The sequence below is a fragment of the Manacus vitellinus genome, unplaced genomic scaffold (genome assembly GCF_001715985.3).
Source record: "Manacus vitellinus isolate BGI_N305 unplaced genomic scaffold, ASM171598v3 scaffold_41_pilon, whole genome shotgun sequence".
In the NCBI taxonomy this organism is placed as follows: Eukaryota; Metazoa; Chordata; class Aves; order Passeriformes; family Pipridae; genus Manacus; species Manacus vitellinus.
Window position 1 is genome coordinate 6,009,422 of NW_021940545.1, and position 14,432 is coordinate 6,023,853.

At 52.0% G+C, this 14,432-nt stretch overlaps 3 protein-coding genes across 3 annotated transcripts; 2 read left to right on the forward strand and 1 right to left on the reverse strand.

Moving 5' to 3' along the window:
* The first annotated feature begins 129 nt into the window (after positions 1-129).
* On the forward strand, positions 130-2,026 carry LOC103762251 (T-cell surface glycoprotein CD3 gamma chain). The gene is made up of 5 exons (XM_008928905.2): positions 130-247; positions 680-886; positions 1,218-1,349; positions 1,463-1,506; positions 1,817-2,026. The coding sequence occupies exons 1-5, from the start codon at positions 175-177 to the stop codon at positions 1,877-1,879; spliced, it is 519 nt and encodes a 172-aa protein (XP_008927153.1). The 5' UTR covers positions 130-174; the 3' UTR covers positions 1,880-2,026.
* A 2,541-nt stretch (positions 2,027-4,567) lies between these two features.
* On the reverse strand, positions 4,568-7,821 carry CD3E (CD3e molecule). The gene is made up of 4 exons (XM_018078587.1): positions 7,580-7,821; positions 5,832-6,056; positions 5,074-5,226; positions 4,568-4,677 (listed from the first exon to the last, which is right to left on the reverse strand). Exons 1-4 carry the CDS (start codon positions 7,626-7,628, stop codon positions 4,568-4,570), a joined length of 537 nt encoding a protein of 178 aa, XP_017934076.1. The 5' UTR covers positions 7,629-7,821.
* A 1,960-nt stretch (positions 7,822-9,781) lies between these two features.
* Positions 9,782-13,651, forward strand: MPZL2 (myelin protein zero like 2). The gene is made up of 6 exons (XM_008928906.3): positions 9,782-9,851; positions 11,131-11,297; positions 11,679-11,889; positions 12,042-12,186; positions 12,583-12,669; positions 13,207-13,651. The coding sequence occupies exons 1-5, from the start codon at positions 9,797-9,799 to the stop codon at positions 12,641-12,643; spliced, it is 639 nt and encodes a 212-aa protein (XP_008927154.1). The 5' UTR covers positions 9,782-9,796; the 3' UTR covers positions 12,644-12,669; positions 13,207-13,651.
* Positions 13,652-14,432: the final 781 nt, after the last annotated feature.

Consider the following 14,432-nt stretch of genomic DNA (forward strand, 5'->3'; position numbering starts at 1 on the left):
TGCCAGGCCGGGCTGGGGTGAGGAGGCAGGCTCAGAGCACCTCAGCCATCCCCAGCTGCAGGGGGAGGGAGGCTCCAGCCCCCGGCATCCGGCACCTGACGCAGATCTGGGGCCAGTGGTGCAGTTGTGGTGAGGAGCTCTCTGAACAGGGGACGGAACCACCACCTCTGTGCCATGTGGAGGGGAAGGGCCCTGGGTGTCTGGGCAGTGCTGGCCAGCCTGGCTGTGCCCAGCTGGGGTAACCAAGGTGAGTCACTGGGGCTCGGGGCAGTTGGGCACTCGCCGTGGTCCCTGGAGATGCTCCAGGGTGTCTGGGGTGCTGGGAGGGTGCTGGGAAGGAGCCTCACAGCTTGGTGGGGCTTTCCACCTGGATGTGAGGTTCCAAATGTCCATGGGGAAAAGGGAATCGGTGCAGTGAGGATGGGATCACTGCCAGCTCTGCCTGCCCTAGACCATTGCTGTGACAGCCTGGAGCTACCCGTGTTACTGTCTGTGATAACCCTGTCTTGCAACGACACAGTCTGCTTTGTCCAGAGGTTTTTGTTTGTGGTGGCCTTTCTGCTGCTCAGGGACAGCCTGAGCATCTCCACGAAGGAGCTCTGAGTTCTGCACCACTGTGAGGGTTGATAACTCAGCAGTGAACTCTGCTCTCTATTTTTTTTTTTTTTTTTTTGTACAGGACCTAAAATAATTGTGAAAGAAGTCAGTGGGAAGGTGTTCTTGGAATGCACAAGTGGACAAAGTAAAGTTACGTGGTGGAAAGACGGGAACGAGCTTGGAAACGAAACTCAGCTGGAGCTGAGCACAGTTTACGACGATCCCAGAGGCCTCTACACGTGTCGAGCAGGAGAGGCAGCAGAGGGGAAGCTCCAGGTGCACTATCGAAGTAGGTGCTGCACCCCTGCTTTCTAGAGCCAGAACTGCCTGGAGTTTTCACCCCAGAAAATTTTTGAGGGAACTGCCGGTTTCCCAGAGTCTGTGGGTGGCTCCCCCAGTTTGCTGCAGGTTCCCCTGTTTGTGGTGTCCCCATGAGAGCCCCACAGCCCCAGTTAGTGCTGTGACTGATGCACTGCTGGCCTCTCTCTGGCCCTGCGCTGCATGCCGGGGGACACACGGCAGCTCGTGCCACTGCCCCGGGTCACACAAGGAGCCAAACTCAATCCCAGGTCCCTCTTGGCCTGGGACTGGAGCCTGTCCCTGTCCCTTTGTGCTTCCAGTGTGCCAGAACTGCATCGAGGTGGACGCTGCCACCGTCTCGGGGATCGTGGTCGCGGACGTCGTGGCCACGGCGCTGCTGGCAGTGGCCGTGTACTGTGTCACCGGCCACGACAGGGGACACACGTCCCGAGGTGAGGGGGGACAGGGCCTGGGCACCCCCAGGGGCTGCAGATGGGTTTGCTTTGAAAGGCACCACGCTGCCCGTGGCTGCCCTGATCCCTGACCGCCTTCTGTCTCCATTTAGCCTCTGACAGGCAGAACCTGATTGCCAACGACCAGCTCTACCAGGTGAGTGTGGGGGCACACCTGTGTGTGTATGGGGGGACCTTCAGCACCTCTGCAGTGTGGGGACACGTCTGCTGGGGGATAATCGATGCCCAGAGGTGGATATTGCTCTCTGATGGGGCAGCTGCCTCTCCCCAGATGACCCAGAGGACGAGGCAAACACAGCTACCCCGTCTCTTACTGTGTGTGTTAAGCTCTGTGTGCGGGGAGGGACGCTTGGAAAAGGCTTGGCAAAGAGAGGGCTGGGCCAACTGCCCCTCCCAGGGCTGGACAGACATTCTTGGAGCTCATCTCCCCCGTTTTTCCCCTCCAGCCCCTCGGAGAGCGGGAGGATGAGCAGTACAGCCGGCTGGCACCCGCCCGGGCCCGCAAGTGAGGTGGGGACACTCTGGAGCCTGTGACTCCATCAGCACACAGGCTTTGCCTGGACATCCCTCCTGCTCCATGCCAGGCTGGGCTACTTGCAGCACTGTGCTCTTTCCATGGCCTCCTGCACTTCTGTATCCCTCTCATTAAAGATGAGCCTGTCCCACAGCCTCCCTGCTCTGTCCCTTCTGTCGAGGGCCCTGGGGAAGGTGCACATTGGATGGGATCTGCTGTCTTGGAAGGTGCACATTGGATGGGATCTGGTGTCTGGGAAGGTGCACATTGGATGGGATCTGGTGTCTGGGAAGGTGCACATTGGATGGGATCTGGTGTCTGGGAAGGTGCACATTGGATGGGGTCTGATCACTGGGAAGGTGCACACTGGATGGGATCTGGTGTCTGGGAAGGTGCACACTGGATGGGATCTGGTCCTTGGGAAGGTGCACACTGGGTGGGATCTGGTGTCTGGGAAGGTGCACACTGGATGGGATCTGGTCCTTGGGAAGGTACACACTGGGTGGGATCTGGTGTCTGGGAAGGTGCACACTGGTGCTCCCCAGCTCTGAGCAGGAACAGCCAGTGTGGTCTGAGTATGGTCAAAATGGGAGCAGACACCAGCCAGGATCAGCCAGCAGTTGGAAACCTCAGAAACCAGGTCACCCCTCCTGTGCCAGTTGCACACACCTGTGGGTTGTTTTCCTGCTTTTCTCAGAATCTGGGTGCCAGGCTTTAGGGAGGACCCGACTGAGAAGTGCCCTGTGACTCAGGCAATCCAGTGTTCAGGGGTATAAAGGAAGAAAAGAGGTAACACTCAGTAAAAATTGGCCACAAATCTGTGACATGTGTGACCCAGTAAACAACACTTTGTCTGTGCAGGGCCGTGGGTGCCCCACAGGTGCCCGTACAGGGATCAGGGTGTGATCAGCCCTGTGGGCAGTGAGCAAGGAAAGGACCTGTTTTCCTACAGTGTTGGATCCTTACACAGCAACATTTTGCTCTTCAGAGGAGCAGAATAATGTCTTAGTGGTTTTTCTGCTCCAGTGAAGGGTCAGCTCAATGTGGCCATTGCAGGTAGAATATGCCAAAACCTGCCTTTTACCTGCAAAGCCATCTGGGTAGGACTTCATTAAAAAAGTGACCAGCAGACTGCCTAGTTTGTAGCTCTTTCATCACCATCAGGTCTCAAAGCAATGGGCAAAGATGGCTAACCTCACCCAAGGAGCAGGACAAGCACAAATCCAAGAGCCAGACTGTGAGAGGCTCCTCAGCACCTCACCCTGGGAAGGACAAAGAAATATTTCTCTAGTGCAGGTAAGCACAGAGGCAGAGAGATGCTGCCACTGGGTGGGTGCTGATCCCACTGAGATAAGGAGTGTTTGGGATGGCACTGGCTGGGGCAAACACAGGGCAAACCTGTACATTTATGCACCCCACAAACAGTGGCAGAAGCACTGGGGTGGAGCCTGAAGCAAAAATTTAGACCTTGTATGCCCAGAGTGGTCCAGGCTTCTCCCATCCCACCCGAGGAATGGGCTGCATGGCTGGGCTGAGGAGGCACCCCTGGAGCAGTGCTGTTTTGCAGGAGGTGAGAACATGGCCCAGAGTGGTTTCAGAGCTGCAGGGGGTTAGTGCTCCTCGTATCTCTCCATCTCCCTGCTCGCTGCTCACAGCCTTGTATGGTAACCCCAGCTGTGCCTCTCAAACCGCATCCTGGGGCTGAGCACAGCGCCCTGCTCACGGGGCTTGCTGGGTGTTTATCTCCCCACACTGAAACTCAAGGGTTAAACCACCCCCAGCCCCCAGCACTGCTGCTGTTTCCTTTCCTCAGAGCTGCTGCTCTGCTCAGTAACAGCACCGTGGGTGGCTCTGGTGTCAGCCCAGAAACGTTGCCAGGCACCACAGCATCTCTCGGGCCCTTCTTAACCTGTCCCACTGCTGCTGGGCCACTTTGGTTTTAATGTACTGATGCCTCTGCTCCTTTTGCTACAGTCCCAGGCAGCAAATGAAGATAAGGCTGTGAACATGAGACCTAGACAAGGTCAGAGGCCAACCACTCTGAAGGACCCGCTCCCTGCCCAGGGAGGCACTCAGGGCAGAAATTAAAGGGGAGAGACAACCAGAGCATGCAACTGGAGCAGAAAGGAGAGTGAGGGAAAAGGAGGCCAGGAACCAAGAGTGAGGCTGCAGTCCTTTAATGGGGAGGAAAACTTCTCTTGCCAATGCACGTTTCTGTTCCCTGGTGTCAAACCAAAGCACACCCCAGGGTGGGACAGCGGGTGCCTGACCTGGCTGACCCCAAAATGCCTCAGCAGAGCTGCAGAGCTGGCACTGAGCTGGGCAGCAGCGTTTAGCCCTTGTGCTGCTGGTTTCCATGGCTTCCAGCCTGTCATCCTGGGAATCTCAGAACCCCCTGGATTCCAGGCCAGCATACACTTCCCGCTGGCCTTTCCGGATGGGCTGTGGGATGGAGAAAGATGTTAGTTTGGGAATCCTTATCTTAGTCCACACAACACACTGGGAAAAGCACAGCAGAGCAGGTGCAGCACTGCTGTGTGATATGTGCAGAGCACAGGGAGCTGCACTTCTGCTCCCAAATCCCTGTGGCAGCATCAGAAGGCGCTCCACCCTCAACACCTTTTTTTCCTCCATTCCTGTGGGAGCTTGGAGCTTGACTGGATGCTTTGTCAAAGGATAAATGCTACCAATTCTCAGACTTTGCTCTCCCTCCCCAGCCAGCAGAGAGATGGAAAACACTCCATACCTCATAGTCCGGGTTGGGAACGGGGGGAGGACGCTGCATCTTCTGACCTGCAACAGAGGCACAGAGAGGTGATCCCCGGGATGATTCAGGTAACACAGCACAAGGGACTTCCACGATGATCCCAGGGCAATGCCATGAACCCACAGGTCAACTTGCATGGCTTTATTATGAGCTTAGAGCTTTCAAAGAGCCAGCTGCTGCCAGGAGCATCTGCCATGCAGGGTTGGCTCCAGCACAGCAGGGAAACAGGTTCTTACAGGCAGGAGGTTTGGCAAAGCAGCTGTTCCCATCCCATGCACAAAGGCAGGTGTGGGAAGCAGGAGGTTGTTTGGTGAGGTCTTGGAAGCTCAGGGAGAGCAGAGGATGCTCCCTCCCACAGTGGGATCTTTATGTAGTGCCCCGTGGCCACCACGGAGAGCAGAGATGCCTGAAATGGCTCTTACCTCGTGGCCGAGGGGCAGGACTGGGGCTTGCTCGCCCCTTCCTGTCTTTGCTGAAGTAGTAGACCAGGATCAGCACCCCCAGGGTGATGAGGAGATCCGCAGCAATGATCCCTGTGACCGTCAGGGCATCCAGCTCCTCGCAGTTGGCACACACTGCCAGGAGGAGAGATGGAGGTGCTCAGAGCTGGGCTGCCTTCCCTCCCTGCAGGAAAAGCCCAGGCCCCCCTCATCTGCTGGGTGCTGGCAGAGAGACACAGCTCTGGGTGGCAAGGAGAAAAGAGCAAGCAGAAAGGATAGGGGAGATTCCTTTTGCCAAAAATGGGCTCTCAGACCATCACAGATGAGGAAGGGTCTCAGCAACACCACGTTCACCCTCAGTGTGTCAGAAGGAAGAGGAGTCTTCCCGTAAAAGCACCAAGTGCTGAAGAATTTACTACATTTTCAGGTAATCTCTTCCACTCGGTGTTTATTTTTCCTCGCTGTTTGTGCTCAGTTTTTAATTTGTTGGCACGTTTTCTCTCTTTGTTTTAAAGAGCAGCACGATTCCCAGCACAAACTGCTGGGCAGTGCCTTTCCCTCCCAGCCTGCTGATGGGGAACTTCCCTTAGGGAAGCAGTGGTCCAGGAGACTCAAATATACAGTGGAACCAGCAGATTTGCTTGTCTAAATGCAGGTGTCTGGTGCCATTTGAGTTGCTTTTAAGTATTTAATCTGAGCCATGCAGGCTTTAGCCCGTGGACTGAGGGAGTTTCTCTCACCTCTGGCATTCAGGTACAGCTCATGCCTCGTCCCACTGGAGTCAGAAGAACAGCTCAGGTTGGCAGGAGAGCTGTCGTGGTCCGTTATAATGTACTTCCTCTCGTTGCTGGTGCCTGCTTTTCCCCCAGTTGACTTCCACACTACGTCATCCTCGGCCAAGGGACATGTGATTGTCACCGTGGTGCCCGAAATCTCCACCAGGAATTCTTCACTGGCAGACAGGCCTACGAGAAAGGAAACCAAGGGGAAAACTCAAATATTCCAATCTGGTTTTTAGTCCTCAGCCGTGAGGCTTCTGCAGACTTCATATCATATAGTTAAGAATGTTGGTAAAATTCATTTACCCTCCTGTGCTACACCTGCAAAGAGAATAAGGAGTGTTAAAAAATCAGCTGCTTGTTGCTGTTGGAAAAACCCAGCCCTGCTTGGGAACCACTGGTAATAATTAAGGGCAATTTATGACAGCCAATTTTTCCATCAGCGAGATCACTATCAGTTAATGAACAGCAAATTTTTCCCATTCTACGATGTTTTCGAAATTCAAATGTTTCTATTTGACTTTCAGTCCTCCCTTGTGAGGCGTATTTGGTCTTTTGATCACACTAAGTAGTTAAGAACAATGGTAAAATACAGTTACCCTGCTGAGCTGTGGTGCCAACTACAAAAGAAAGAATAAGAAGTGTTAAGTAGTTGAGTTTAGCTACTGAGATCATACACCTTTCCTACTTCCAGGGTATCCTTTCTGAGCTCAGCTGCTTGAAAGAGATGTTTATGATCCTGTATTCGTGCTAAAGGCAGCAGAAATATTTTGTTTGTGGCACAGGATGTTGTTTTGAAATTAAGCTTTTCCCTTGGAAGCCATTTTTAACACAGACTAACACAGAATGGAAACTTGAATCATTTTCCGACCCAGTTTAGAAAAAGGGTTCCTATTGCAAGCTGTACACCCCAAACTGTGCCTTATTATCATGGAGCAAAGACTGCTGGAAAATCCTCCCTGGTTTCTGCAGTAAGAACCTTGTGAACTCACTGGAGGGTGGGACCCTGCCCCTTGATTTAACACTGTAAACCAGTTTATTTAGGTGATTTTTCTGTCCTGTAGGAAACAATCAGCTCCAAGGGAGTCTCTGGAGCTGGAATATTAAAGAAACCGTTTTTAGGAGGTGTGGATCAGACTTGTGATTTCCTTTAAAGACGTTTGTCAATAGAAAGTAAGGTAAATAAATAATCATAGATTTGAAATGCCACAGACAAAGGACTTGGCTGGAAAGAAGGTGATCTGATGCTTTTTTTTTATATAGGTGAATTTAAGTTTGAAAAAAGAACAGGCCATTGCTAAACCAGATGTTTTCTACCTTCTCAAAGGTTAGCAGTTGGTATTTGCAGCACATTGTCAGAGTAGTTGTAGTTTTATTGTAGTATGTCTTAAGTAATTATCTTCCAAACTCATCTCATTGTTACCGGCTTTTTTTAGAATCTTTACAGATCCTCTGCACTTCATCCTAAAGCAGCTGCTCCACTCAAACTGGTAAGGTGGAAATTCCTACCACAAATGGATATCCCACCAAGTCTGAACTGAAGTAGTTACCCATGATCACAAATTGGTTTAAGAAAAGTGCACGAAGTGGATAAAGCATAAAAATGAAACTAAGACAACAGAACCTCAGAGATCGCACTGCACGAAGCTCCAACCCTGGTGCCTGGAGTTTGGAGATCCAACCCTGCTGCCTGAAGTTTGGAGACTCACCTGCCCAGAGCAGGAGCCCCAGCAGAGGCCAGGACGGCTCCAACCTCATCCTTGTGTCCCTCCTTGTCTTGCTCTTCTCTACCACATCACACGGGCATCGCTGCGGGGCACGACAGGGCACGGAGGCTCTTCACGGCCCTCTTACAGGAAAGGGGCCCAGGATCCTTTCCCAGAATTGTCCCCAGCAGTGCTGGGGGGACTCCCCGTTCCCAGGGACACGAGAGAGCAGCCGAGGCAGCCCCGGGACACGTGTGGGGAAATGAGCCCAGGTCAGGAAGTGCAGAGGCTCAAAAGGTCTGCACAGGACGTCACTGCCAGCGAGGGCTGGCTGCTCTGCACCAGCCTGGCCAAGCCCCAGGACAGCTCTTGGAGCTGCTCTGGGAGCAGCAGGAGGAACGAGCCGGGATTAGATTTGCCATCAGGACCTTCCTGGCAGCTTTTGGGAGTGTCTCTGCAGTTCAGGCTGCTGCAAACAACTTCACAAAGAACCATGGAATGGTTTGGGTTGGAAGGGACTGTAAAGACCGTCCAGTCCCACCCCTGCCATGGGCAGGGACACCTTCCACCAGCCCAGGTTGCTCCAAGCCCCGTCCAATCTGGCCTTGGGCACTTCCAGGATGGGACAGACACAGCTTCTCTGGGCAACCTGTGCCAGGGCCTCCCCACCCTCACAGGGAGGAATCTCTTCCTAATATCTAATCTGAACCTCCTCTCTTTCCGCGTGGAAGTGGCCGGGCCCCACTAGAGGGGGCTCCTGCCCCGGCCAGGACTGCAAGGAGGGGACGATCCCTCCAGACCCGGGCTGGGGGCAGGCACAGACCGCCCATGGCACCGGGGCAGGGGGATCTCAGAGCTCCTCTGCTGCGCTGGGAAGATTTTGAGAAACTCATCTTTCATCTCGTTCCCGAGAACCCGAAGGAATTTCCCTTTCCAGCAGGGATGCTGGCATGGACACAGCGGGAACACGCTGCCTGCCCAGCTCCCTCTGCTCCAAGCCCACAGAGGAGGCAGAGCTGCTCCAGTGTGGTGAGAATCGTGGGGATTTGGGGGCACAGGTCCAGGGCAGACATTCCAAGTCACCCAGATCTCTCTCCTTCCACAGGGCTCTCCGCGTTCTGCAGCTGGCACACACCTCGAGGGACTCCTTCCCAGATGCCTGGAGGATGGAGCTGGCTCCTCACCCCTTCCCAGGAATTCACCATTTACTGACATGGCTAATCCCAGTGTCGTGGGCCCTGTTTCATTTACTGGGGTGCTCTCTTTGGCTGTCAGAGCTTTCTTTTAGTTATTTCAGTTTCAAAATGAAACATCAGATAATTTAGGTTGCTAGTGAGTGTGAGAGGGACACGTTTGAAACAAGATCAAGATTATTAAAAGTCTGCAAGCAAAGATGGGAGCAGACCCTCTCCCCAGTCCTGTGCAGAAATAGGATGTGAATGCAAATTGGCTGCTAAGGAGCTGCCTTGCAGTGCTTTAAACACAACCAGAACAACCCCCCAGCCTGATATTTGTCCAGGGTGGCAATGAAAGAGAAGGAGATGATGTTTTGGAATGGCAACTGAATGGAAATCTGGGGAGATGCAGTGATGAAGGGTTAATACAGGGCCAAACTATTCCCGTGAAAATAGAGATACCTGGTGTCTCAGAGCCATTAGCAGAGGCATGTTAGCAGGCACAAGAGTCTCTGTGCTGTACTGTAGGTATCTGTGGGACACTTCCATCCTCTGGATTTGTGCCCACACTGCTGGTTCGGGTTGCTCTTTTTGGACTCTTTTCAGGTTTGGGTTTTTCTGCCAAACAAACGGCCCTGATTCCTTTGAGCCATCTACAAACACCTTCGGGCAAATTTTCTTTTAGGAGCACAGCTACCTCCCACAAGAGGGGAGTGGTTTCAGGTGGAAGCTGGGAGGAGGAAAGGTTGCAACACAAAAGAGCAAAGGAATATGGGAGGGAGAAGAAATTAATCTTACCCTGAGAATCTCCCTGTTTTACACCCAGAAGTACCTGGTGCTGCCACACCTTCCCACGGTGCCCGGGCGGGCAGTGCTGACTCCAGCACTGAGAGCACTGAGAGCACTCTTGGCCTTGCAGGCCAAGCTGGGAGGAAGGAATTGGCCTTGCTGAGCTGGGAAGACTTTGAGAAACTCATCCTGCACCCAGTTTTCGAGAAGCAGAAGGGACTGTCTCTTGGCACGGGAGCACGGCCGGGTGTCCCCGATGCGCGGCCGCGCCTGGGCGGGTGCTGTGCTCGTCCTCGGGGCGCAGCTCCCAGGTAAGGAAAGGAAACCTGCCCTGCCTGGCCTCGCTGCCATCCTGCCTCTCCTCTTCCCATCCCTTGCATTAGAAGGCAGAGACTTTGTTCCCGTCCTTGTGCTGCGGTTCTTTCTGTCCGGGGTTCGCTGGCAGTGACAGACGTGGTTGAGTCTCTTCTCGGACAGGTTTAGGCGTGTTCGAGCTCCTCCTGAGCTCGGGTTACACACGTCTTTCTTTTTCTCTCCTGACAGGGAATCTGAACTTTAGTCCAAGACTTTTTTTTTTTGCTACCTTTGTTCCTAAACAATCAGAGATTGTTCAGGAGCCCCGGGTTCGGATCCTTTACACAGCAACAATTCCAGACTGACAATGAACTCGCTTGAATTTTCAGCGGTTTATATCAGAACGCTGGATTTTAAGAATAGCACGTCCTCCTTTCCCAAATGCATCGGCTCACGGATGTAATCTGTCTTGAAAAAAAAGTGCTTTAGACTTATTTCCCACAGTTTTTCTTTTCTAAAGGAGTTTAAAAGATTTGGCACTGAATCTTCGGATGAGAAACATGATCTCTGCCAGTGAAGCTTTTCAAATGCGAATACCTTTAATGTTTTCAAAATATTTTCCCCTTTGAGATAAGAGATTATTTGGAAGGAAGTCTTTGGTTATAAATTACTTTCAAATACGTCTTTATTATAAAGCCAGATTTTACAACCTTAGATAAGCTTTTTTGGCTTGGATCATACAGGGGCAAGTTAACTTCCTAAAGTGACAGGAAATGATTAATAATTTTTTTCTTTTTCACCAGAACTCCTTTGGTTTTCTTTTTTTTCATTTTCCTCCTTTCTGTGCCTTGCTGGCACACTTATTTTTGAAGCAGCAGCTGTGGTGGTTTGGTTAACAGAGGATGTTTCTTTGCCACATTTACCTTGAGCATTTCCTCTAGAGTTCTTCAGCCTGACTGTATTTGACCACAGTTGTCCAGCTGGGCTGTTAACCCTCTAACAGGCCCTTCCTCCATCAGTAAGAGCAGTTTTCACCGTGCTGAGAGTACAAAGTGTATAAAGAAAGTTCTAGCATGGGAAATAGCAGTTGTTTATTGGGTCTCAGCAGTCGAATTTTAATGGCAGGACTGATTTTTCCAAGAAATCTACAGGATCACCCATTGAGGAATTATCTCTGTGCCCCAGACAATTATTCCCAGGGCTAGATAAGGCTCAGACTACACACTGATAAGGAGCAGTGATGAGTTCACACCTCGGCAGTGATTATGGCCTCTCACCCCTCTGTTTCCCCCGCAGCACTTTGGCTGGCAGCAGCAGTGGAAGTTTACACCTCGGAGGAGGTGGTTGCTGTGAACGGCACAAACCAGCGGCTCAAATGCACCTTCTCCAGCAGCAGCCCCGTCAGCCCCCAGCTCTCAGTGACCTGGAACTTCCAGCCCGAGGACCTGAGCTCCCACGAGCCCGTGAGTTGAGATCTTTACTCTCCATTTCAGACTGGTTTACCCCAACAAACCAGTCCCAAGGCCCAGCACTGGGTGAGCCCAGTGGGGATGGGCACCCACACCCGAGACCCCCAGCTCTGGGCACTGGGGCCTTTCCTCTGTCACCTGTCACGACTAACCTGAGCAGTGAGGTCAGTTTATAGACCCTGGCTGAAGAACGTTCTCATGCTCAGTTTTGGGTGATCAGGTTTGAACTGTTTGTGGCCTGATAAACTATTTGTGCCTGCCGACACCTCAGCCCTGTCTTAGCTGACACCCTGCGCCCGGCAGGACTTGCAGGGCACAGGAATCTCCAGGGTGCCCCCCAGCCCAGGCCATTCTGTGTGTCTGTGATCCCTGCAGGTGTTTTACTACCTGAAGGAGCCCTACAAGCCGACCTCGGGGCGGTTCAAGGACCGGGTCACCTGGGATGGGAACGTGGAGCGTAAGGACGTGTCCATCATCATCTGGAACCTGCAGCCCACCGACAACGGCACCTTCACCTGCCAGGTGACCAACTGGCCAGATGTTTATGGCTCCATCGGGGAAGTGCGACTCCGGGTCGTGCAGAAAGGTGAGAGGCCAAGAACCACCCCCAGAGGTCTTGTGAACTTCACCAGTTCCCAGTTTCCCAGTTTGGGAAAACTGTGGTAGAAAAAAGGGTTGTAAGTGTAAAGCACGAGGGTGGTTACCCTCTGGTTCACGTCCCTGTCTCTCTCCACGCAGTGAGTTTCTCAGAAATCCATTTCCTGGCCGTGGCCATCGGATCTGCTTCTGTCCTGATGATCGTGGTGGTGTTAGCTGTGATTATCTGTCGACAGCGACGCCAGAAAGCGCAGGAGAAGAGGACTGGGGCGTCAGACACTGAACTGTAAGGACAGAGGAGGGAGGGAAGGGCTCCTGGGAAAGCTTGTCAAATGGAATTACTGGCTTGGCCCCTGCACTGGGCATCTACAATGCAAAGCTGCCAACACAATTAGCAGCAATTGGCTGCGTGTTTGCAGGCAGAGCAGAGCCCCAGGATGAACCAGCTTTGCAGTCCTCCCTTGGCTCTTGCCCTTCACAGTGGCTCCTCATTCCTGTGGTGGTATTTGGCAGGTGATCCCCGTCCCCTGGGCCTGGCACTGTGGTCACCATACGTGTAACACACCCATCTCACCATGTGACCCCTTATCTGTGCCATGTGTGACTCAGGTCCTGCTGCTCAGGGTATCTGACACTCAGTTGGGCTTTTTTTCTTTTTTTCCCCCCTTTCTTTTAATAACAGTAAAGAAAAGGAGAGCCTGAAGATGAGAGAAGAAAAAGAAACCAGTCCATTAGAAGACTAAAGGTCTAATTGGTGTATACAATGCAGGTATCCATCTCTAATTAGTGTCTTGGTGTTATTGGGGACTTTCTAAGACAGTTTTCCTCAGGTATTTCACTGCTATTCCAGTCAACAGGCCATGGGGGCCATAAGCTGAAAGAGCTGAGGCCACAGTAACACTTTGCTGTTGGGGATCCTTCAGGAGAGACTCACAGCTGAACAGGCAGTGGAGAGAAGCTGCCTCTTAAATGTACAAGAGATTTCTCCTCCCTAGTGTTGAGGATCATTTGTAGGAAAGCTGTTGTCGCTGCTTCCCATGGCATTCCTGCTTTGTGGATAAAGAGGAATGAATTAATTTCCTTTTGCCAGTTTTGAATGCTGCTTTTTTACTCATTTAATCTCTATTGTTTAAAAATTGCTGCAGGAAGACTGGAGCTGTTTCCATATTTGCTGGCTTTGCTTAAACATTTCAGGGTAACTTTTACCCGCTCGCTTTCTGAGGTCAGCAGTTGCCTCCATTATTTTTGTTTTCAGCAATAACCCTGAGTAATGAATGTTTGTTTTTCTTATAACCTTTCTTCTTAGGTACTTCCAAAGCAGATGGTGAAAGCTTGTAATTTGGGTCGTTAGAACAAAGGCAAATTACAGACGCCCCACGCTGTGAGTGTGGTACCTCTGCTCCACCTGAAAGTCTGGCAAGGAAAGAGGGTGACACTGCACGAGTTGTGAATTCCCTTCAGCAAAGCAAAGCAGGAGGAACTTGCCCCACGAACGAGGAACTTCACCTTCACACCCGCGGAATGTGAAGAAAGTTGCTCTGGAGATGAAAAAATGCCAAAAGATTTGAACAAAGCACCAAGATGTCTGACTGAGCGAGGATTTGGAAGTGTTTGAGCAGATGCACTCTTGCACCTTAAAAATCACAACGTGCCTTTGTGTTGCCCTGTTTTTCCTCCCCTGAGATCCTCCCTGGCATCACGAAAACAGAGACTGACCGGAGAGGGAGCAGAGGAGCAGCCAGTTGCTTCAACAAGTGTACTTTAAATCTCTTTTTTACTTTAAATGGACTGTGTTAGAGCTGGGCAATGTGTGCTGTTTGTTATTAGGGTAACATTCACCAGTCAGTGTGGTTTCCACATCCATCTCTTGCAGCTTTGGGGGGTTTTGTAACTCTGGGGGGGTTGAGGTCACTGCCTTCTGTGGCTGCCCTCCTTTTCCTTCTCCCACTCCCAGCACTGCCCCATGTTCCCTTTGGCTCCAGCCCCCTCACCCTTTCCCTATAAGCCAGGATGTTTCTTTCTCCCTCTCAGCAGCCTTACACCCACTGTCACAGGCACCCCAGAATTTCGTCTAGCAGTGTCTCTGAGCTCAGAGACATCCCTGAGCAGGTGGTGCTTGGTGGTGTGAGGTCCCACTCAGCCTGCTGCTACAGCACAGAAGGGGATTGGGATTCCAACAACAGCAGCAATATCCCACTTCTTCCAAGTGCTGTCCATTGCCCAGGTGACCCCCACACCTGCACTCACTCAGCCCATGCCCTGTACTCACACAGGCTTAATTAAGGCAAAGGAGGCCCCAGCTGGTGGATCCTGCAGAGCTGTAACGGTTTTTAACCAGCTCCAGGTGAAACCTGTTGTGATATTTAACGAGCCCCAAATCAAAACAGAGCCCTGTTTGTTTGAAGAGTGTCTTTATGGCTTTATAACCTGTAACGTGCTGGCCACGTTACCTGTCTGGGTGTTCGCATTTTCAACCACCTGTGACACAAATAAAGGCACTTTGCTGAGAGCCTCGATGGTGAGTAGGGGGGC

Coding starts and splice junctions, on each gene's coding strand:
- LOC103762251 (XM_008928905.2), top strand. CDS start 175: ATGTGGAGGGGAAGGGCCCTGGGTGTCTGGGCAGTGCTGGCCAGCCTG. Junction 887..1,217: donor GCTCCAGGTGCACTATCGAA/GTAGGTGCTGCA, acceptor TTGTGCTTCCAG/TGTGCCAGAACTGCATCGAG. Junction 1,507..1,816: donor CCAACGACCAGCTCTACCAG/GTGAGTGTGGGG, acceptor TTTCCCCTCCAG/CCCCTCGGAGAGCGGGAGGA.
- CD3E (XM_018078587.1), bottom strand. CDS start 7,628: ATGAGGTTGGAGCCGTCCTGGCCTCTGCTGGGGCTCCTGCTCTGGGCA. Junction 5,227..5,831: donor GCTGTACCTGAATGCCAGAG/GTGAGAGAAACT, acceptor TCCTCCTGGCAG/TGTGTGCCAACTGCGAGGAG. Junction 4,678..5,073: donor TCCTGCCCCTCGGCCACGAG/GTAAGAGCCATT, acceptor CCTCTGTTGCAG/GTCAGAAGATGCAGCGTCCT.
- MPZL2 (XM_008928906.3), top strand. CDS start 9,797: ATGCGCGGCCGCGCCTGGGCGGGTGCTGTGCTCGTCCTCGGGGCGCAG. Junction 11,298..11,678: donor ACCTGAGCTCCCACGAGCCC/GTGAGTTGAGAT, acceptor TGATCCCTGCAG/GTGTTTTACTACCTGAAGGA. Junction 11,890..12,041: donor ACTCCGGGTCGTGCAGAAAG/GTGAGAGGCCAA, acceptor CTCTCCACGCAG/TGAGTTTCTCAGAAATCCAT.